This window comes from Vombatus ursinus, unplaced genomic scaffold (assembly GCF_900497805.2).
Source record: "Vombatus ursinus unplaced genomic scaffold, bare-nosed wombat genome assembly UNPS02011572.1, whole genome shotgun sequence".
Lineage (NCBI taxonomy): Eukaryota > Metazoa > Chordata > Mammalia > Diprotodontia > Vombatidae > Vombatus > Vombatus ursinus.
Genome location: NW_020951350.1, coordinates 5,017,502 through 5,039,682, shown reverse-complemented (window position 1 = coordinate 5,039,682; position 22,181 = coordinate 5,017,502). Strand labels below are relative to the sequence as shown.

The following is a 22,181-nucleotide window of genomic DNA, read 5'->3' as shown; positions in this document are numbered from 1 at the left end:
ATTGAGAAAAGACCATTACATTTGACAATTAAGAGATCACTGGTAGCTTTGTAGAAGGCAGTTTTAGTTGAATAATGAGATTAAAGCCAAACTGTAGAAAGTTAAAAAGAGAATGAGAAGAAAGGAAGTGGAGGCATCTATTGTAGATGGTCTTCTGCAGGAGTTTAGCCAAAAAAGGAAGGAGAGATATAGGATGATGGCTAGTGGGGGTGGATGAATCAAATGAGGCTTTTTTGTTTTGTTTTGTTTTGTTTTTAGGATGGAAGAGACACAAGCATGATTCTTGGTAATAGGGAAGCAGCCAGTGTATAGAGAAGATAAATGAGAGAGTGGGATGATAGAGGAGGCAATCTGCTTGAGAAGACAGCATGGAAAGGCTACTTCTTGTGATGTGAGGGTGAAGGCAGAGAGAGTGGAAGAAAGCATCTAAAAGACATAAGATGAAGAGAAGGGGAGAAGAGGGAGCTGCTGGTGAATGAACTTAATATTTTCAGTGAAATATGAGGTGAGATTCTCAGCTCAGAGGGTGGGGAGAGGGAGAGTCATGGAAAGTTTGAGGAGGGATGAAAAGGTTTGGAAAAGCTACTGTGGTAAGTTGGATAGTGAGTCAATGAGGGAGGTGTAAAAGGATTTCTTTGTTATAGGAAGGGCCCAGTTTAGTTTATGCAGCACACATTTGTTAGTGGATCCAGTCAGCACAGTTTTGTGATTTTCTCCATTTTCATTTGGCAGCACACAAATAGGAGCAATGCATGGTCGGAGTAATTTGAAGCTGAGATTTAACAGAACAAGATTGATCATAGGATAAGAGGGTAAGGGATATGGTGCTTCAATGTTACAAACCACTTTAAGTGTTATCATATTTGATTAACCTGAGGTTCCAATGAATTTGAAAAGCTCAGGTTCTGGTCCAACATTCTCCAGACCAGTTAGGGGATAGACACAGCTTTCTCAATTAGATATTTAGGGTCCCTTACCATGAAGAAGGTGATAGGATCTCTATAAACCTCTAAGTTCAACATGGCAAGGAAGGGTAAATAACCTTTTCTTTGGTATTTCAAGGATCTATATCCTATATTTTGAAATATTGGTAGATATGCTCCCTCTATTTAAGCAGATTCCAAGTCCTCTTTAGTAAATAGTTTTTGAGAGTTCTGTGTTTGAACGTCTTCACTCTATAGCACTCTATAGGAGGATCATCTCTGAATTTAGCAAGGCTAGTCCATAGACAGCAGACACACAGCTCATCACCTGTGATTTAATTGATGTAGGGAATTCCCAGTGTGGCATTCCCTCCAATTGAGCTTATTGCTGATGAGTAAATTCTGTGTAACTTATGGTCAGTCCTTCAAAAAGTATTCTACCATAATGTGAGAGGGACCGTACTAAGCACTGGGGAAAGGCAAAAAATAGTCCTTAGTCTCAAGGAGCTTCCAGCCTAATGGGAGAGGCAACACTGAAAACAACTGTCTAAGACAGTTGCTTGGCAGCACTAATAGGTTAAATGATATCAGATAGTATGTGTCAGAGGCAGAATTTGAACCTGTATCTTTCTGACTCCAAGTCTAACCTTTTACCTTGTCTACTATGCTATATCACTTGGCTTCTGTATTATCAATTAATTCAACTCCTAATATATACAGATATCCATTCATTCTGGCCAGGTTAGGTTAGTTCAACTAGGGAAATAAACCGGTAGGGAATATGGAGTAGTTACTAGCTGGTATGGAGGTCCTGTACCTAGAGTAGTGTGGACAGAATTAATTGTTAAAGTGCTGCTGTCATACCAACTTGATTGTTGTTGTTTTGTTTGTTTTTTTGGTGAGGCAATTGGGGTTAAGTGACTTGCCCAGGGTTACACAGCTACTAAGTTTCATGTGTCTGAGATCGGATTTGAACTCAGGTCCTCCTGACTCTAAGGCCAGAGCTTTATCCACTGCGCCACCTAACTGCCCCTTGTCATGCCAACTTGAATCAGTGGTGTTAGGACTTACAGATTGGGTATATGTTGGGCCTGACCAGATTTTAATGACTTGTTTTTAGACATAATAGCTCTAAATGTGTCTTTAGAACCTGCCCAAGTCTCTTGGTGACTTAGGTTTTTCATTTTATTTGATCTCATAGCACTTTGTACTCTTCTACCTACATTGTACTTAACTTTCCTGCTGCTGGTACAACCTGTGGAGATTGCAACCCCTTCACATCTTCTCACTCATCTTGTGCAATTCTTGTTGGTAAGGCAAATCTTCCACAAAGGAGAATACCAGGTTAGGGCTCTAGTTATTTGATATTTTATGGCTTCACAGGTGGCCAGGCCACCTCCTTGTCAGGTCAAACAAATCTTTGATGATGTATTTTATGGTTCTCACATAAAAGCCATTGTTGGTAATGTGATGCAGTTTATTTAATTTATGATACGGGTCTTTATCTATAATTTTTGATATTTCTGAAATTATGGTGTTTGATGATTTACAGACATACAGTGGTAACTTTTTTTTGTACATAATGTGTTTTTAAAAATGGTAATGAACTTCAAAACATTTGACATAACTTTGAGTCTTACAACAAGTTTATGAGGTTAAGATTCTAAAGTAAGGCTCAGGGAAATGAAGTGCCTCGCCTTTCCTAAATGTCTGAAGGATGTCAAACCCAGCTCTCTCCTGATTCCAAGTCCGGTGAGTTTTCTATACCATGCTTCCAGGATGGAATTTAGCAGCGTAGAACAGTTTGAATTTATTAAGCAGACTTCCCCATATAGTTATAGAATTGGAATGGATCTCATAATAACAGACCATCAGGTCCAAATCTTTGATTTACAAATTAGGATACTGAGACCTTGAGAGGGTAGGTGAACCAGTTGGTGTATCAAGGAAATTGTGGTCATGCTCCCAGACCACGTACTTTCCACTACCGTCTACTTCCAAATATTAATTAGTATTTGTGAACTTGCTTTATCTCCCTTTCTAAATTCTAAGTTCCTTGAGGAAAGGGCCTGTTTATTTTTGTTATTACCACAGAGCACAAAAGTGGTGCTTAAAAGAAGAATAAGGAATGAAGGGACAAAGGGGTACACACATCCCAAACTGGAAACCTAAAGAGAAGCAGCAGTACACAAAGCGAAATTCTTTCCCGCGCAGGCGCAGAGGGTAAGCGAGTGCTTCCGTTCCATTCTTTCCTTTGGTGTCCGACCTTGCTTCCGGCCGCTCAGTGCGCAGGCGCAGAATTCGAGCCAAGATGGCTGCCCCCGTGGACCTGGAGTTAAAGAAGGTAAAAGGGGGTCTTGAGTGGGAAGAATCGTCCCTAGGGAGTCCGAGGGACGCGTGAGCGAGGAAGTCGAGAAAGACACCTGGCATGACGAAGGGAAGGGGGCTCCTGGGAACCGTGTAAGGGCTGGACCTCCTCCGTGCTCTCTGGGGCTGTGGGTCCCGGGGGTCGGGCCGGGCCCATCGGCCTTCTCTTTCTTGGCCTATGCGCCGAGTGTTCGGGCTCCAGTTCACTCGTGGAGCCGCTGTAGCTTGGGGGGTGGGAGAGGGAACTCAGTTTTTCAGAATAGAAAGCGGCAGGAAGCTGTTTTCTGTCAAAGTTGGGGAGATTCCAAGACTGTTCGTGTTTGAACCACGCCCCCCGCTCCCCCCTCTCCCCCATTGCCAGTGCCGCTCCAAGAGACCTGCAGAGTCAGTATCACCCATGTTTTCAAGGACCAGGCTCCTCATTTGAAAAAAAAAAGAATCAAAATATTAATTAGATCTGAAAGGAAGCTTAGAACTTATATAGTTAGGAAAAACATTGTAATTAGGGTCAGGATAGATTTCAGGATAAACCCTGTTTTGCTACACTATGACTTTGGGCAAGTCACGTTCCTGAGCTCCTGTTTCTTACTCTATAAAATGAGAGAGCCACCTTCCTTTTGGTACCGAGAGGACTAAGGGAGGACCGCGAGTTGGCCGTCCTCTTGGCAGAGGGAGGAAGAATGTTGAATGCATGTCAGTTGAGGTCACTATCCGTTGTTTTCGCTTTTTTTTTTTTGTCACGAAGGAGGGAGGGGTTAACGGGAGGGGCTGTTATTCAGAGATAATGTATTATTAAAACAAAGGCATCGATAAAACTTAGTAAAAATAACGTGAAATAAAATTAGGGAGTTAGATTAGATGATCTTCAAGGTTTCTTTCAGCTCAGAGAGGTAGTACAGTGTAATTATAAGAACTCTGGACTTGGAGTTAGAATACCTGATTTCGTATCCTGGACTCAGGGATTCCTTAGAATTCTGGCTCTCATACTTACTAGCAGTGTGACTGTGGTCCAATCAGTTCACCTTTCTGCTTCTTAGTTTTCTCATTTGTAAAAAGGGGATAGTAATATTTATTCCATCCACCTCACAGAGTTGTCCTGAAAAGAGCATTTTGTAAATCTCAAAGCACTATGTAAATAGGAGTTATTATTAAATTCTGTGAGTATCTTTGTTTTTACTGGTGGAGCTCTTTCCTCAAACTTTTACAAGCCCCTCTGCAGGAAGTGTGGACTGTTTGATGTTCATATAATACTTTCTATCTCAGACTTTCAAGGGTTTTATTTGTTTCTAAAGTCCACCTTTGGTGTTGCTTACTTGGGGGAAAAAAATCTAACAGAGTTTTCCCCATGAAGTAAATTGAGAAGATTGAGAATTTCTGTCTAAATCATGACTTCTCTGTATGTACATTTTCCAAAATAATTTTAGGTCTTTAGAATACTTCAGGAGGACTATGATAGTCCTGAGAACCCAGTCATAGAATCAGAGAGCTGGAAGAGATCTTAAAAGGTCAGAGTCCAGTCCTCTCATTTTATTTTGAATAAAATCTATTTTTTTTTAAAGGGATAGAAAGGGTCTTGTAAATCATCTAGTCAGCCTTTATTTCTTAGAAGAAACTTAGGGCCAGAGAGCTTAAATGATTTGGCCAGGGTTTCACAACTAGTAAATAGGAAAGCCAAGACTGAGACCTAGTTTCCTGATTCTAGTTCTCTGTTACACTATACTCTGATGATATATTTAGCCTTGCTGTTTGCAAGACCACATGATCATACATTTCTTCTCTTAGAAAAAATAATTGCTAAAAAAAAGTTTGTGCTCTTAAATTTACTATGAATTTATGGTTTAAGGGAAAGAGAAGACAGGTAGAGGTTACAATGAGCAATATACCTCACTCACTTTCTGGGACATTGAATTTTTTTGTGTGTGTTAAAAAATAGGAAAAAATGCAATAGAAATTTTTTATGCTGAATGCAAGTTAAAATTGGCTCAAAGTTATTTTAACCAAGAGCTTAACAATAATTTGTTTTTAGGGAAAGGCAGTTATGTGTTTTGGTTTTAAAGTAGGCTAAAGATTTTATTTTTAAACTTTCCCCCAGTCATTTATTAGTTGGAGACAAATGTGGAAAATTTCAGGAATTAAATAATCTGAAACAGTTATGAGTAAGGGAAAACAGGGTGAGAGTGAAAGTCGAGCTATGGTTTTGCTATGCCTTAGTAATCACAAATGCTATTATTAAGGAATAAATTTGACAGCATGTGAAAATCATTCCAGGCACTTCAGCAAGAGTATTCATGGATGGTGTTTATCCCTAGAGTTGGATATGCGTAAACTAGTAGAATTTGCTTGGTATCTGTGTGGGGGAATTAAGATATGATTCCATAACTGAATTTTCTTGTTTTTTTGTTCTATTATAGTAGTCATATTCTGAACCATTATATTATGTGTACGTTTCACATTTTTGCATTTTCTCTCATTTTCTTCCTTGAGCTCCTATATTACTTATTGTCTAACCCATTCATTTGGCATTTATATACTACTTTGTTTTGCTATCTTTTTAATGTGTGCTGTCTCCCCACTTAGACGATAACTTCCTTGAATTCAAAGATTGTCTCTAAAACTCTTCCCCCTTAGACTTTATGTAGCACTTTATACCTTTCTAATTTACTTATCGTGTATGGTATGTATTATTATTTTCTGAGTGCCTTCTTTTAGATTGTAAACTTCATGAGGACAAGGTTTATCCAAACTATACCTATGTTAACCCCATGGCTTATCTCAACTTTGTTGCTTGTTTCTTTCCCAGTGCTTAGAAGAATGCTCTGCATTCACCATAGGTACTTTATAAATGTTTGTTGAATTTGTATTTTCAGTACTGAGAACAGTTCCTTGCACATAGGTACTCAATAAATGTTGATTGATAACTGTTATTCTACATTTATTGGTAAGTAATAAGGCTTTGACTATGTTAACAATTTAAAGCTAAACTCGCATGTTTTAAATTGTATTTTGGATTTTACTTGTTAGCTTGTTCTCATGTGTTATTTACTAAATCAATGACTTGGATTTTTTTTTTTGGTCAGGCTTTCACAGAACTACAAGCTAAAGTTATTGATACTCAACAGAAGGTGAAGCTTGCAGATATACAGATCGAACAGCTAAATAGAACGAAAAAACATGCACATCTTACAGATACAGAAATTATGACTTTGGTAGATGAGACTCACATGTATGAAGGTGTAGGGAGAATGTAAGTAAAGTGTCTTTATTAAGGGGGTGATTCTTCGAATAGTTTGTGGCTGAATTAATTATGTAAAAATTGCTTTATTGATGCTTTGAGAGTGTTTTTTTTAAAGTAGCAATGTCATTTCCAGTATAAACTCCTTTTCCCCAACTCCAGTGAGCGCTTCCCTGTGTAGTGCTGTAGTTGAGCAAAACAAACTAATGTTGACCATATCCAGCAATGTATTCTTCCTTCTGTACTCAGCCAGCCACCTTTCTGCTTTTAAGATGGGCCAAAAAAGTCTCAGCAGTAGCAAAAATGAAATGAACATATAACTAACATGAAAGAAAGTCTAGTAATTGTCAATGTCAAGCATTATTCAGACATGAAGGATAGCAACTTATACAGGAGAAATCCCATAGGAAATCAATTCCTCTTGTGCTGCTCTTACTTTATGACCAATCATGTAAATTCATTTCTGTTTGTGTTATGAACAAAGTCCACTTTATCTTCCCTTGGTAGGAAAGAAGGTATAAAAGCTTGATTGCAAAAATCTAAGTCCATTATAATTCAGTTAGCATGACTGTTTTTGTTATTGTTTGGTTTTTGTGTTAAAATTTTGTCTATTGTGTGAAGGGATTGAGGTATGACAGTACTTTATACAGAAATTTTTATTGCTTAGAATTGGACCTCTAAATGACAATATCTTGTTTATGATTGATTTATAATTAAGCTTAACATACATATCATAAAAACTACTTGTAAAATGGCATTAATGAAAACAAATCTAGGTTCATGAATTCCTCTGTTCGCCTTGAAAAGAAACTAACAATTTGATTAATTCTCATTTTATTCTCTCAGAATATATATTATGCAATAAAGTAATTTGCAGCTTTCTAAAGCCTAACATTTTCTGGTTAAGCGTGTTTTGAGAGGAAGTAAATCTCTGAGTTAGTTGTTGAGACATAGTGAAACTGGGAAGATGACAAAATTAAAACCCTTGACTATGTGGCTGGGCAGCACTGACTGCATACTTGGCATTCACTGCATGATAATTTTATCCATAAGTCTTGAAATGACAACACTACCTTCTCTAAGGCCAGTGCCTCTTGATGTGCTGCATCCTTGTCCTTTGTTTGCAGCATCTAAGGAATTTCTAAAATAGAAAATTGGGATTAATGTCTCTTACCACTTCTTTAACCCCTGGAGAGTTCTTGTTTTTCATTTGAGTATTTTAATTTAATTTCTTCTGTCAAGTAGCTAGGAAGATGCCAAATACTTCCATGAAAGTAATTTGACATAAATAACTTAAGGGCAAGGATAGATAGTTAGTTCATGAAAGACCAGTGTTCTCTCTAGAGTATTTGTTTTAAATAAATACTGTTTCTTTTTTGGAAAATCTCCTTTTCAAACATTTGATGGGGTGATATTCTTCTGTGGATTAAAACTTAACTTTTAATTTTGGCTTTAATGTTTCCTATATCCTATTGGCAGTGTGAGTTTGACTCTGTATTGTAGGGGCATGTAAGGTGAACAGTTTGTTGTTTAGCTAGAATGAGAATGCATTATGAGGGAGAGAAGATTTGTGAGTATCAGTCTAGTCACGAGGACATTCCCTTTCTTGATGCTAAGCCTGAACTATCTATTTATGAATTTGTATTCTTGGGTGCAGTATCTTTGTGATTCAGTTTTTTTTTTTAATTTCCAGTCATTATCCTAGTTAGTTTGTCTCTTTTGGGGAATGGAGGATATATTAACATCAATTTTTTTATATGTTAATTAGATTTTGGGGTTTAAGATTTGTTCTAGCATTTTGAGGATGGATTTGATTGCTTCCTTGTTTTAATTCCCAGATTATTTGCACCTTTTTTTTTAATCCTTTGGAAAAAGAGCAGTAGCTTAAAGAGGGTAAAATACTCATGCATTATAATATACTGCTAATGACCCAGACCAGAAGAAAGAAAAAAAATACATCTGATGTGAAGTGTTAGAGACAATAAACATGAATAAGAAAATCACTTCAGCAAAGGAATTTATAAAACTACTAATAGGCTAAGTGTCCTTCAGTTCTTATGTGGAGAAAATTTGATAGTAATACTTAACACTTATACAATGGCTACTTTTGGTTTAGTACAAGTAAAATCAAGCTTCATGGTAAAAGATGACGAATTACTATATACTGTAAGTTGTGAGTATTCATTGCTGAAAGCTATATTCCTACCCTGTGGCATGTTGCCAACACATTTTCATTCTCTTACTTCATATTCTTTGGAGAGGCTTGTTATGTAGCCTGATACTACTACCACCAATTTCTAGTTTTGCTACTTAAGCTGTTTGTGAGCTGACCTCACTGTGCTACTTTGAGAACCATGATGAAAGTTACAACTGTGGAATGATCTGTCTGAATATTTAGAGGCATTTGCCTTTGTGTTCATCATGCATGTAGGCAGAGTGGTCCTTGCATCTTTTGTGATTGAAAAGAAAAAACATTATAATGGTGCATGTAATTTTCCCACTTTCCCTTATTCGAGGTAATTAAATTCAGTGAGAGGAGTATTTTTTCTATTTTTCTAAGAATTGTGTTTGAAAGTGTATGTAAGAAATGCCATTTTAAAAGTGATAAGGCATTTGAAAATATCATGGTTAGGAAAAATAGGGCTGTGGATATTTTTCTAAGTAAAGATATAACCCTGTTTTGATGCCTTATCAAATTTTTCTGCTACTGTTTCTCAGTGGTTATTTTGGTTGAGCACTGCATGAATAATTTTCATCCTTTCCAAAGAGAAATTAGATGTTTTTATGGGTGGAACATGAGTAGATTAGCCTTTAAGAAGAATGGTTACTGCCCTTTTAAAGTTGAACAGAACTGTAAATAACTGAACTATTTTAAACCTAATTTAGAGGTGTGCCACAATTCTGGGTTTTGTTTTTTTTTTTTGGTTTTGTTTTTGTTTTTGTTTTTACATTTAAGGAACTAAGAATGAACAATGGTATAAATCTCCCAGCTAGTTAAGTGTCTGGCAATGCAGAAATTACTGTTTGGGAACTGTGCTTCTATTTCTATTTGGTTAAGTAATTTAATAGTCTGTAACTATTGGAGGATCCAGAAGAGTAAAACTTAATGTAAACATAATACAGGTGTAAAATGAAACAGGGCAGGTCTATTGTTGACGCAACTCAGTTTCTTTTGGGGGAAAAATTTAAATAGTTTTACCATTTTGTAGCTGTTTAGGAATAGATTTAGAAATCTGGACTCCCATCTTGAACTTTTTATATACAATAACACAGCATATTGGTTTTATCATGGATTGCTTGACTTGTCATATGAGTAACAGTATTATGAAAATCCAAGATAAAATATTTGTAGTTTCTCTGAATTTAGTTATATTAAATTGAAAAAACATAATGACAGTATCTTGCATTTTGCAGTTATGTTTTAGAATAAAGTTGGTTCTCTTGTTTTAGGTAATTTTAATCTTTTAAAAAATCTGTACTATAGTTTGCTGCTAAATGATTGGGAGTTAAAAATGGAAAAAAGTGTCGGTATAGAGGAATACTGATTTATTAATGTTGTCTGACTTTCTGAATCATGTGTAAAGATTATGATGCAATAATATTATAGTGGTTGCAACGTAATAATGTTACGAACAGGTTTGGTCTGCATGTTCTTTTAATTTTTGAATCCCAGCCTCATTGATACAGTATATGGTATACTTTTTTTTTTTAAAACACAGAACCATAGGCCAAATTACTTTGTAAGGTAGGAAGAACAGAGTTCTTGATTCTTGTCTTAATATAAGAATATTCTCCCCCTCCTCCATGGTGGTTTTTTTTTTTTTTACTGACCAATTTTAAAGTCTTTGTTCTCATTCCTCAGGGTTTTCTGTTTAAAGAAAAAAATCTTTTCCTGTTATGCAGGGAACAATTGCTTCAGTTCTGTTGACACCAAATACACATGTAACCTCAAATGAATAAACTTCTAAAAGCTTTAGTCTTCCACAGATGTCATATCCATAGACAATGAGTCTTTTGAATAATGTATCCTTTCTTTCCTTAACTTGCTAGTAATTTAAAAACTTGATGTTTAAAATTGATACTCAATTAAAAAACAAAGTTGCTTCCTAGAATGACATCACTTTTTTTCAAGACAGAACTTTAGGAAACACTTTTGTAGCAACTTTATAACTTTTTTTCTGCAGATGAGTGTTTTCCATGATTTTTTCTTTATTTTTCTCTCAATCCCTAGGATCCCAGGGTTCTCATTGGAAGTCAGGAAAGTGAGTTTTAAGATGTTGCTAATCAGAAATCCATTATATTATAAAGTTTCCAGTTTGATTTCTTGAAAGTAAGAATGTCCAAAAGTCAAATTTTTTATTTAATGTATTTAGATGGTAGGTATTTGTTTATTTGAAGTTCAGGGTTGCTTAAAAATATATGTGGTATTGGTGCAAATTAGTTGTGTTGATGATTTACCTCCTACATTTACATTGTAGCAAAATTCATATAATTTTTCTAAAGTGACATTAAAGAATTAAATGATTTATGAAATTTCCTTAAAAGTAATTATTAAGTGGAATAAAGCCAAAATCATTCTGTGAACCTCTGTATGCCTAAGAGTGGAGGAGAAATGAAAAGCCTTATGTTTAGGGATGCTAGGTGGCTTTGTAGATAGAGCATCAGCCCTGGAGTCAGGAGGACCTGAATTCAAATCTGGCCTCAGACACTTACTAGCTGTGTAACTCTGGGCAAGTGACTTAACCGTGGTTGCCTCCTCCTCTAACCTCCTCCCCCCTCCAAAAAAAAAAAGTCTTATGTTTGCTATATTGAGGTAAATAAGAAGAAAGGTGGAAACTCTAATTTTGTTACTTTGATAATGAGGAATTGTGTGCCATGATAAGCTGAACTCTTAACAGGATTTCTGGTAGGAGAAAAACAGAGTAACTAAGTTATAGTCAGAGTTTTCTGATTTTAGCCATCAGTTATCTCATAGTGGCAAATTTAGGAGCAGTGTGCAATTTAATCTGTTTGAGATGAGAAGACTCATGCTTCAGTCAAGAAACATAATCTACTTAATGAAACATCCAAAAAAGAATTGACAAGAAAATTGGTGACCTAGATGTTAAGAGTAAGACTGTATAAATGAACAGAAACTATAATAATGAATTACTAAAACCCCTTTCTCAGTTTTTTTACTTATATTGGGACTTGACTGTGAGTTTCATCCTAATGTAGTAGTCAGGATTGTAGATTGTTGCATGTATAATTAGTACTTGTGCTTTTGTAAAGAATGTATGCTCATGTTATTTTTAGAATTTAAGTTCAAATGGACGTCAGGAAAAATGTTTGCCTCGTGCTGTGGCCAGGAACTCCCATTGCTAGCTTCTTGTCTAAGGAAGATCAATTACTTTGGGAATGATATCAGCTTGTTTAGAAGACATGTTCCATTGGTCTTTAAAGAAAACCCAAAATGTTCTCCCACCATACAAAGGAAAAGTTTGTGTAGCAGCATAAATTCAGTATTAAAAAGCATATTCATTTAAATAAGTTTTTTATTGATGTCTTCTGTTTTTTACATCATCATAGTTTTCCCCAGTGTCCTTGTTCTCCTCCTCCTTCCAGAGGGCCATCATATAACAAATAGTGTTTTTAAAAAGTATATTTAAATAAGAACATGATTGTGCTAGGCCCTGCTTTTTTATTGTTTGGCCTAGTATTAAAAAATTAGGACCACAGTATGTATCCTGTATGTGTGCATTTCAGACATTTGTTGTAATGCCATAATATATTTATACTTTCTCTGTGACTTTCTCCTTTTGTATTAGGAACCTGTTCTGTATTTGGCCCCTACTGCTCATGGGAAGCTCATCTTTTGGTGGCATTCAGCTTGATTTTAGTGTCTCCTTTAGCACCTCACATAGTATCTGGCAGAAGATGGGTTGGAGAATGTTAATATTCAGTTTTTAGACCATCTGTAAACATTAACTCTTGGTAGTCTTAAATATACTATTTTTGTGCCTTGAACAAATTGACATACTGCTTACTGGAGGGATTAGATTATGTCACTATTGACATTTTTGCTGTAAATGAAATCAGAAGACATATGTAAGGGAAATTGAAGTTAAGTGGAAAGATGGCTCCACAGTTTTTTCTTGGAAAGGCAAATAAAGGAGTTAGAGTAGATTTCATTGTACCTCTAAGACAGCAAGAAACTTTATTTCATGGGACACCTGGTTATCTTGCATTGTGGTGTTTGCAATGAGATTAAGAAAAAGAACACCATGATGATGATTGCTATTTATGCACCAGCATCTTTTGGAGACCTTTGAACAACTCATTTGATGTCCTCCAAACCACGTCAGTATGTACATTGACACTCTGGGCCTTAGTGAAAGTGGGCACAGTGAAAATTACTGTGGAAAATTTGGTTTAGGTTTAAGAAATTAAAGAGGTCAAAGCATTGTAGATTACTTAAAAGCCTCATGCCTGGATATAATGAATCTATTTAAAAAGAAAGTCAGAGGTCACTGGACACAGCATCACAAAAAATGAAATTGACTGTATCTTCAAATGGAGAAGGACTGGTTATTGATAGAAAAGTCATTTTAGAATCAGCTGTCTTTATAATCACACTCACTGGGTCTTTTTTTAGTTGCATATTTTCTCTTTTGAACTTTGAACTTCTGTTGTTAAGAATAATTTTAGCTTAATTGTTATTATTAGCACTAGAGTGTAGATGTTGTCTTATTACAGATATTTACAAAACTAAAACAATGACTTATAGAGATGGAGGCGTAAGCATGACTGCTTATCACTGTAATTCTTTCTATGTTGGATAAGTTAAGACTTGATTGTTTTTTTGAACATGAATGCTATTCTCTAATGATCCTACAAGTAATTTTGGAAGTATGAAAAGTATTTGAACACAATTTCTTTTTTTTAATTTAATATTTTCTTTTTTCCCAATTACATGTAAAAAGTTAACATTGTTTTTTTCAAATTTTGAGTTCCAAATTCTATCCTTCCCTCCCTTACCCTTCTCATTGAGAAAACAAGCGATTTGACATAGTTATACATGTTAGTTATGCAAAACACATTTCCACGAACACATATTTTCTAAGGAAGGTAGTTTATAAAATGGCTGAAAGTTTATGTTGGGTTCAAGGATAGCACAGTTCGGAGCCTGAGGTAGTTCTCTTATTGCTGCAACATAACTGTTGTTTTGTCATAGAAAAGACTTGAAAATGTTTTTTTTTTCCTCTGGTTAGCAATCAGAAGCACTTAGTTTGGTATTCATTTGGGTTCTCCATTGTGCCTTTTTAAGGTGCTTTTTATTTTCCCACATGGATACATTTATTGCATATCAGATTTGGGAAAAGTTAGGGAACATTATTGAAATCTTTATGCTGAATCATAGATTTTACAGCATCTTTTAATTTCAATAACAAAGCTGGGCTGTGATAGTTCCTGAGCAAGTTCGATAACTTCAAAAAGTTGACCAAAGGTCTAAGGCATGATAGGTTGCTTCATCAGTTTCCTTCACTGACCCATTTGCTATTGTCAGTGCAGTGAAGTAATATTGTATAATAAGCAAATTTTTATTCAACCTTTTTTTATATATTTAGACCTTGGAGTGCAACGACAGTTAATATTAGAGTATCCTTTCAGACATCTACTAACTGCGCATTATCAAAAAGTTAGGAGGACCTTTGCATTGGTAAAATTCTGAGATTTTGATTAGCAGTTTCTATACACTATAAAAACATAGGCAAAAGAAGACATGCATCTGCTCATAGACTGCTTTGCAAATAGTGAAGATAAGCCTTAAAAAGAGTCTTTTTAGGTGCTATTGCACACCTGGCAGATCTTGTGCTTGGCCATGGATTTTTATTAAATAATATGGAACTGAAAACTGTTCTTTAATTATGCCTAGACAAGATGATGTCCATAGAGGTACTGCTGTCAGAGGAATAATGAAATCAATAAAAAGTCTAGCACCAACATGCATCAAACTCTGGACCGGACTAAAAGTCTATAAATCAGTGGTAGTCTGTAACTTCTTAAAGAATTGTGATACTTGGCTGTGGTGTAGATGTTGCATCTGGATTTTTAAGCAGTTCCATGGGCACATTTTGTGAGCCCTGCTGAATAGCAAGTGGTAGGACAAGGTCAACACTGATGTCCTGGTTTGCAGCCAGTCAGCCAGCCAGCATTGAAGAGATACTCATTATAATACAACATCTCTAGGTAGCTAGGCTAGATGACAGCAGGATACTCAAGCAGATGTTATGCAATGAATTAACATGTAGTAACCACGAGCAGAGAAGATTTAAAAAAAATAGTGTTTTAAGGATTCACTGAAGCAGTTATGCAATATGTTTAACTGTGGATGACTAAAACACCGCAGTAGAAGACAGATGTGTAGCTATGAGGAGTAGAATTTCTCTTTTGAGTAAATACTTTAGATCTGAGAGGCAGAGTAGCAAACAGACCTGGAATTACCAGGTGAAGGAGATAAAAATCAAATGACAGTCTCATAGTGGATTTTTAGGCAGTTATACATAGATTGTAATCAGTAAATAGCATCATTTTAGAAAATGAAGTATACTTTGCATTCATTAAATAAAGACTTGAAAAATGGTATGGCATATTGTCTAGAGAGCTGGCCCTAGGAAGATCCAGATTCAAGTTCTGCCTCTGACACATATTGGCTGTGTGATTCTAGATAAGTCACTTAACCTCTCAGCAACTGAGTTGCCTTCCAGGCAACTGTCTGGGACTATAAGTTGCTGAGAAGATGCTGATCTGCATTGTTAGAGAAAGTTCTTTACTATTTACTCCCTGCACCAGTGAAATCACGGGTCCTGTCAAAGATGAAAATAAATGGCCACCTTTTTTTTCCATGTTATCAAAGACTCAATTGAAACTTCCTGGGAAGTCTGGAAAACACCTGCATGTCTTCTTGTATTCACTGGTTGTTCTTGAAGGAAAATGGATAAAGTTTGGAAAAAAGATCTAAGGCTTTTGTAGGTCAGTCCATTTTGAGGCATAGAGTGCTTTGTTACCATGTGAAGGCTGAGAACTTTTTGCCTAACAAAAAGGGATATGGTTTGTATAAATTATTAGGTGCTGTCTATGTGTGAGCTGCTCTAATTCACGGAATCTATCCATCTATCTGTCTATCATAATATGTCTATGGTATCAAAAAATGAGAAACCATACTTTTAAAACCTGACCATTTCTTAACTCATAATGAATTTTGAGCCATAATAATCCAGCTGGAGCAATTTTGAGCATTTTTAGTATCGTCATTCATAACTTCTTCCTGTAATGAATTTAGTTTTTGTGAGTCTGAAATTAGTCTGCCTCATCACATGTTGATGCATTAGGACTAATAACTTGTCACACACAAATAGTAGAAAAGAGGAATAAAGTTCTTATTTTTTAAAAAAAGCACTTTTTTCAATATTACTTTTGCATTTATGGAGTTAAAATGACTTTTTTAAAGGGGGGAAATGTGCCCTGGGACTTATAATTGTAATTACTAAGTTCTTTTGGGAAGAGCAGCTGGACTAGATTAGGGGTATACAGAGGATCTCTCTTCTGGAGATGACATAATTTTGAGGGCATTGAAGAATTTATTTTTGAGATACCTGGAAGAGGGAAAGATACTGACTGGAATATGAAGATACTAAATATAAAGTTTAATGTATATAAAGATACTGAATGCAATGTGAAGATAATGAGAGAAAAAGACATGTATGGTATTGCTTCTGGGGAAAAAAGCATTTAAGAAGATACTAGTAACTACTAACCTACTTATGTACATTCTCTGTATTATGAGAAAAATTAATAGACATATCGAGGCTGTCCTTGGTGAAAACATGAGATGAGACAGGAAGGTTTTTGTAAATGATATTTTAAAGCAGATCACATCTTTGAAGTCACATTTTTTACTAAAAGATGCAAATAATACTTTTATTGCACTCCCACTGAAGCTGTTGATTGTAACAAACATTTGACTTAGTTGAAGACAGTGCAGCTTTAAAGATTCTCCTCCAACAAAGTGTTTCCCTTGCGTATGTTTTGATCATCAAGGATTCCATGATAGATGAAAACTTCAAGAGAACTTTGTTTGATATTTATGTTCATCAGTTATGTTTGTCATCTTCATGGAAGCTATTTAGTGCATTGTTTTAGTGGAAAAGAGATTGATTTCCTCTAGAGGATACACCTGTTTACAACAGACATTGTGTTGTTTGTATCAACATTTGTATCAACATGTTTGTATCAACATGAATCATTATGTAGCTTCTTAAATAAAATCTATAATCACTCAAAAGTATTCAGACTAATTATCCACACAGGAAAAACTAAGGGGATGGTGAATCAATATTGGCCAGGCTATGATATACATTTGGATGGAAAGCCCATTGAGTATGCCTTGGACATACAAACACTGCAGTTTACAATTAATTGGACCCAGAATTGACTAGGAGGAAGAGAGCAAGCATTAGGGAAACCACACAGCGCTTTTAATATGCTTCTCCCTGAAACAAAAACCCATCTTTTTAATACCTATTCTTCCTATGATGGATGTTATGTGATTACAGATCATGGAATAATACAACAATCTCTGAAGAAACAAAATGGTGACCCCATAAGTGACAATGGAAAGATGCATTATGAGCAAATTGGATCAGTGACATACTGTTTCCAAAAAGTGGCAAAAGAGATAATAAAGTGATATGTAACTGAAAGAAATTTGCTATTTTTGTAGTAAGATGCCCTAGAATAGCATTATAGGATAACAAATGCTGCGCTGATACCCACGTAATGCCAAGAAATGCAGAAGAAGGCCTCTAACATATATTCCTGTAGAGGATTTACAGCAGAACATAGATAAGAATTGAATAGGCTGAGAAGGCGCGAATGGGTTGTGATCTCTGCTGTTTGATAGAGTAGCCATATTAGTAAGATCACAAATCCTCTGAAATGTTGAAGTATATCTGGCATTACAGTACTTTCTGACAGCGTATAAACCTAAATTTCACTCAGTCCTCAGTTCTCTTTGCTGCTTTCAGCTTGATTATTAAGCTTGACATCATCTAGTTGTAGGGATAGAATTTTTCTCTCCTATTGTTTTGTGAGTCAGTATCCATTGAGACAAGCTTTTAGGAGTCCATTTAATTTGTTTGTTTCTAGCTTTGGTGGATTTTGCCTAGCTTTTGAAGATGATACAGAAGAGCACAGGCACCTGAAAGACATGCAGATGTGGAAAGTATGTTTTACTTGCTGAATGTGCTTGCTTTCTAGTAACTTTATTTTCTACTCAAGGGATTTAATATCTACTCAGATCCTTTCTTTTTAAAGGCTACATAAATAATGACTTGACCGCTAATCTTAGCTTTGAAAGTTTCCCAGACGCTAATAAAGATGCCTTGGTGACCTATTATTTGAATGCTACTCTTAGGCCAACAGTCAAGGACATTTTGAAAAATTGTACATTTTGCTATGAAAGCATGTCTGTGGCTAAGAGACCTTTTGGATAAAATCTTGTTTTTGTCAGTCTGAGAATTTTGCATCTTGGATTTAATTGGCAGCTATGTAGCCTCTTGTTTTCCTGCTTTTTTACAAGGTGTCTGAGCAAGTACCATTCAAAACAACTCCCTCTATCCACTAACAAATTGAAGTATAGAAGTTACTTATGTTGTCAGTTTTAGCCTTAAAATCACAGAGAGCAAATATCCTTACTATTAAATGAGAAACTTTGGAGATGAAAGTTATCAAAGCAAAGTATCTCACATAAATTTTTAATCTCTTTGAATGTAAGAAGTAATTTAGGCCCATAAATTAGTAAAACATTTTAAAAAAGGGATCAGAATTTTCATATAATTAAGAATAGCATCAGCGATTATATTAACTGATCTCTTTACTTAATATACAAGCTTTAAACACTCAGTGAAGTTAAAAAGAAATTTATCAGATCCCAGGGTAGCACCCTGCAATTGTCATCTGGCAGTCTGTGTGTATGTGAGTAGAGGGAGGTGGAGTTGGAAGAGAAGAGGGTATTTTGGGTATTTTGAAAAAATAATTGGCTCTTTGTGTGTGTGTGTGTTATTTAAAAATTTATTTTATTGATATTTTTTGTTTTTATATCATATATTTCCCATTGTGTCTTTCTCCTATCTTTGCCTGAGAGCTATCATTTGGAACAAAGAATAAAAAAGAAAAAAACTATTTTAGTAAAATTTCCCAACATATCATGAAATGGTTGAGTATGTATAGTATTTTGTACCTTTGGTTCCTTTTTTGAAGAATGGGGGGGGGGTGCCTCCTCATAGATCTCTGAGGCTGAGATTGGTCATTATAATTTCCCAGTATTCAGTTTCTGTTGTTTTGTTGTTGTTCTTTCTATTTATATTGTTATAAACATTATGTATATTGTTTTCCTGCTTCTTCTTCACTTTGCATGAATTTACATTTCTTCCTGTGCTTCTCTATGCTTATCATAGACGTCGTGTCTTAAAGCACAATAATTTTCCATTGCATTCCTGTACCCATCCCCCAATCACTGTTCATCTGCTTTATTTAACAGTTTTTTGCTCCATACAGAGGTGTTTGTCGTAGTAAGTATTTGGGTGTATGCTGATCCTTTCTTTCATTATAGTTGAGTGGCTAGCATATGTATACATAGTTGGAATCAAGGAGATCTGTGTTCAAATTCAGCCTCAGTCACTTATACTGTGTGATCCTAGGCAAGTTACTTACTCTCTCTGAGCCTCAGTTGACTCATCTGTAAAAAACGGTGGTTGTAAGGATCAAAAGAAATAACCTGTGTAAAAGCACTTTGCAAACTTTAAAGCTCTGTATACATGCTAGCTATTACTATTATAGCACAACAATATTCTGTTGCATTCGTGTGCCACAATTTGCTTAGTTATTCTCAAATCACTGGGCAGATGTACTTTGTTTCCAGCTCTTTGCTGCTACAAAATTGTTCCTAAAATTATGTTTTATGTTGGTGCTTATGGGGCTTTTTTATCCTTGGGGTTTAAGCCTAGCAGTGGAATCTGTGGATCAAAGGGTGTGGATATTTTACTCGCTTCCTTAATGTAATTCCAAATTTCTTTCCAGAATGATGGGAGCAATTCACAACTCTACCAGCATTGCCTGTCTTTTTATAATCCTTTCAGATGTAGACTTTTCTTATCTCTTGTCATTTTTAGTTCAACTATTATTTTTCCAATTTTACAGATAAAAATCCTGAGGTTAAGAGAGATAAAGTGACTTATCTAAGGGCCCTGAGCTAGTAACTTGAACCCAGATTTTCTAAATCCAATGTTTTATCCTGCTACTCCCAGAAAGAATTGTTAACTCAGTGGTAGTATATAAAGAAAGCAAAACAGATAATTTGTTCATTTAAATTTTTTTTCCATCTTTATCAACACTGAGCCTGAATGTAAAGGGGAAAAAATGTATTTTCCTTATTTGTGTTTTTGGCCTTTTAAACAATAATAGGACTTACACACTGCCTTTTGTGCGAGGAATTCATACATACACTAAATGCATTGATCCTAACACAGTACTTGATTGTATGACTTTAAAAGGTCATGGGTTACTGTTGTTAGAAAATGGGTGAGGGGGAGCAGCATTTTACAGATAATTGCTTTAAATATAGCTAGATAAAAGTAATTATTGAGCTACAACTAATAAAATATTAAATGTAAGTTCAAGAGCATTTTTAATGTTAAAGATAGCACTTTATGGTTGATTTTGTTGCCTTTTTTGTTTTTTTCCCCTCTTTCCATAAACTTGTAACGTCAGGCCTTGATATCCTTTGTCATCCTAGAAGACTGAGTATTGCTTTCCCCCTAGACATAGTAGCACACAAAATACTTCCTTCGGTCTGACTAGTAGAACTCCCTTTCCTTTAATGAGTTTTGTGTTTGTGGTTAATAGTTATTGATATGTGGTGAACACAGCTTCCTTGCTTAATTTTCAACTTTTGTTTTCTAGGTTTATTCTTCAGTCCAAGGAAGTAATTCACAACCAGCTGTTAGAGAAACAGAAGATAGCAGAAGAAAAAATTAAGGAACTGGAAGTAAGTTTTAAGCAAATGATATCTGAAGTAAAGTTGAAAATTAGGAACAGGGAGCAATCTCTCTGCACTTAATTCATATGGAAATGAAAAGATATAGTGAAAAAAGATCTTTTATTTGGATTTTTTCACCACTGAAATGTGAATTAGAAGAGGGTTATGGTGCTCTTTAAATGTATAAGATGGGAAATGAGGAGAACTTATTTATGAATTCGAAGAGCCTGCATAGATTTTGCCCACTGAATTAGTTGAATACCTCAGTTCTTTTAAAATTTTATAGTATTTTTTTTTTTTTGGAGGCAATCAGGGTTAAGTGACTTGCCCAGGGTCACACAGCTAGTAAGTTTCTGAGGTCAGATTTGAACTCAGTTTCTCCTAACTCCTGGCCAGTGCTCTATGCTCTGCATCACCTAGCTGCCCCCAAAAATATAATAATATATGGTAGGGACCTTGGTATAGTCTGTTGTTAGTTAATCGACAAGCATTTATTAAACTTCTACTATGTGTCAGCCACTGTGCTATGTACTGGGGATTCGTATAAAGGCAAAACCTCCCCCCCAAAACCAGTCTTTGCTTTCAAGTTGCTCTTAAGCAAATAGGAGAGACAACAAGTAAACCACTATGTACAAACAAGATAGATATTAGATATAATATGAGAGAGAAGGCACCAAGATTAAGGAGGTCTGAAAAAGGCTTCTTGCATAAAGTGTGACTTTAGCTGCCTTTGGAAGGCAGCCAGGGAAGCCAAGAGGTGGAGATAAGGAGAGAGACAGAGTTCCAGGTATGAGGGACAGCCAGTGAAAATACCTGAAGTCAGGAGATGGAGTGTCTTATTCTAGAAGCAACAGGGAAGACAGAGAACATGGAGGAGAATAAGGTATAAGAAGACTGGAAAGGTAAGAAGGGGCAAGGTTATAAAGAACTTTAACATTCTTTTCTTTTAAAATTTTTAATTCCAAAATCTCTCCCTCCCTAGTTGAAAAGGCAAGAAATATGCTATCAGTTATATGTGTGAAATTATGTAAAACATATTTCTATATTAGCCATTTTTTTAAAAGCAAGAAAAATAAAGTAAGAACATAAAAAACTTAAAAGCCAAGCAGGTTTTTATATTTGATCCTAAAAGTAATAAGCATTCAAAACTAGGCTTTTCTAAATGGAGGGAGTATATGACATGGTCAGACCTGCTCTTTAGGAAGATCACTTTAACAGATGAATGGAGAATGGATTGGAGTGGGGAGAGGCTTGAGGCAGGGAGTCCAGCCTTAAGGCTGTTGGTGTCCAACTGTGAAGTGATGAGGCTTCTACCATTTATCTTTAGATTAAAGATAAATGACATAGTGGAGTTGACAGGGTACAGTCTATTGGAAGAGATAGGGTGGAATGGTATCACTTTTGCACGTAGAGGGGTTTGTCTTGGCACAGAGAGGGATAGCTCTTCATGTAAGACAGGAATGAAGGAGGAGATAGTGGAAGACTTCTGAGTTGTATGAGGTGAGAAGGGGAGAAGAAGGAGCTCTTGGTGAATGACCTCAAATTTTTCAGTGGAATATGAGTTGAAATTCCCAATTGAGTG

At 35.7% G+C, this 22,181-nt stretch overlaps 1 protein-coding gene across 1 annotated transcript in view; it reads left to right on the top strand.

Moving 5' to 3' along the window:
* Positions 1 to 3,188: 3,188 nt before the first annotated feature.
* PFDN1 (prefoldin subunit 1) overlaps positions 3,189 to 22,181 on the top strand; it is a 59,596-nt gene continuing 40,603 nt past the window's right edge. Inside the window, exons 1-3 of the mRNA XM_027856558.1 lie at positions 3,189 to 3,267; positions 6,368 to 6,534; positions 20,524 to 20,608. Of these exons, the coding sequence (XP_027712359.1) occupies positions 3,235 to 3,267; positions 6,368 to 6,534; positions 20,524 to 20,608 (285 nt within the window). The 5' untranslated portion in view covers positions 3,189 to 3,234. The remainder of the gene's footprint in view (positions 3,268 to 6,367; positions 6,535 to 20,523; positions 20,609 to 22,181) is intronic.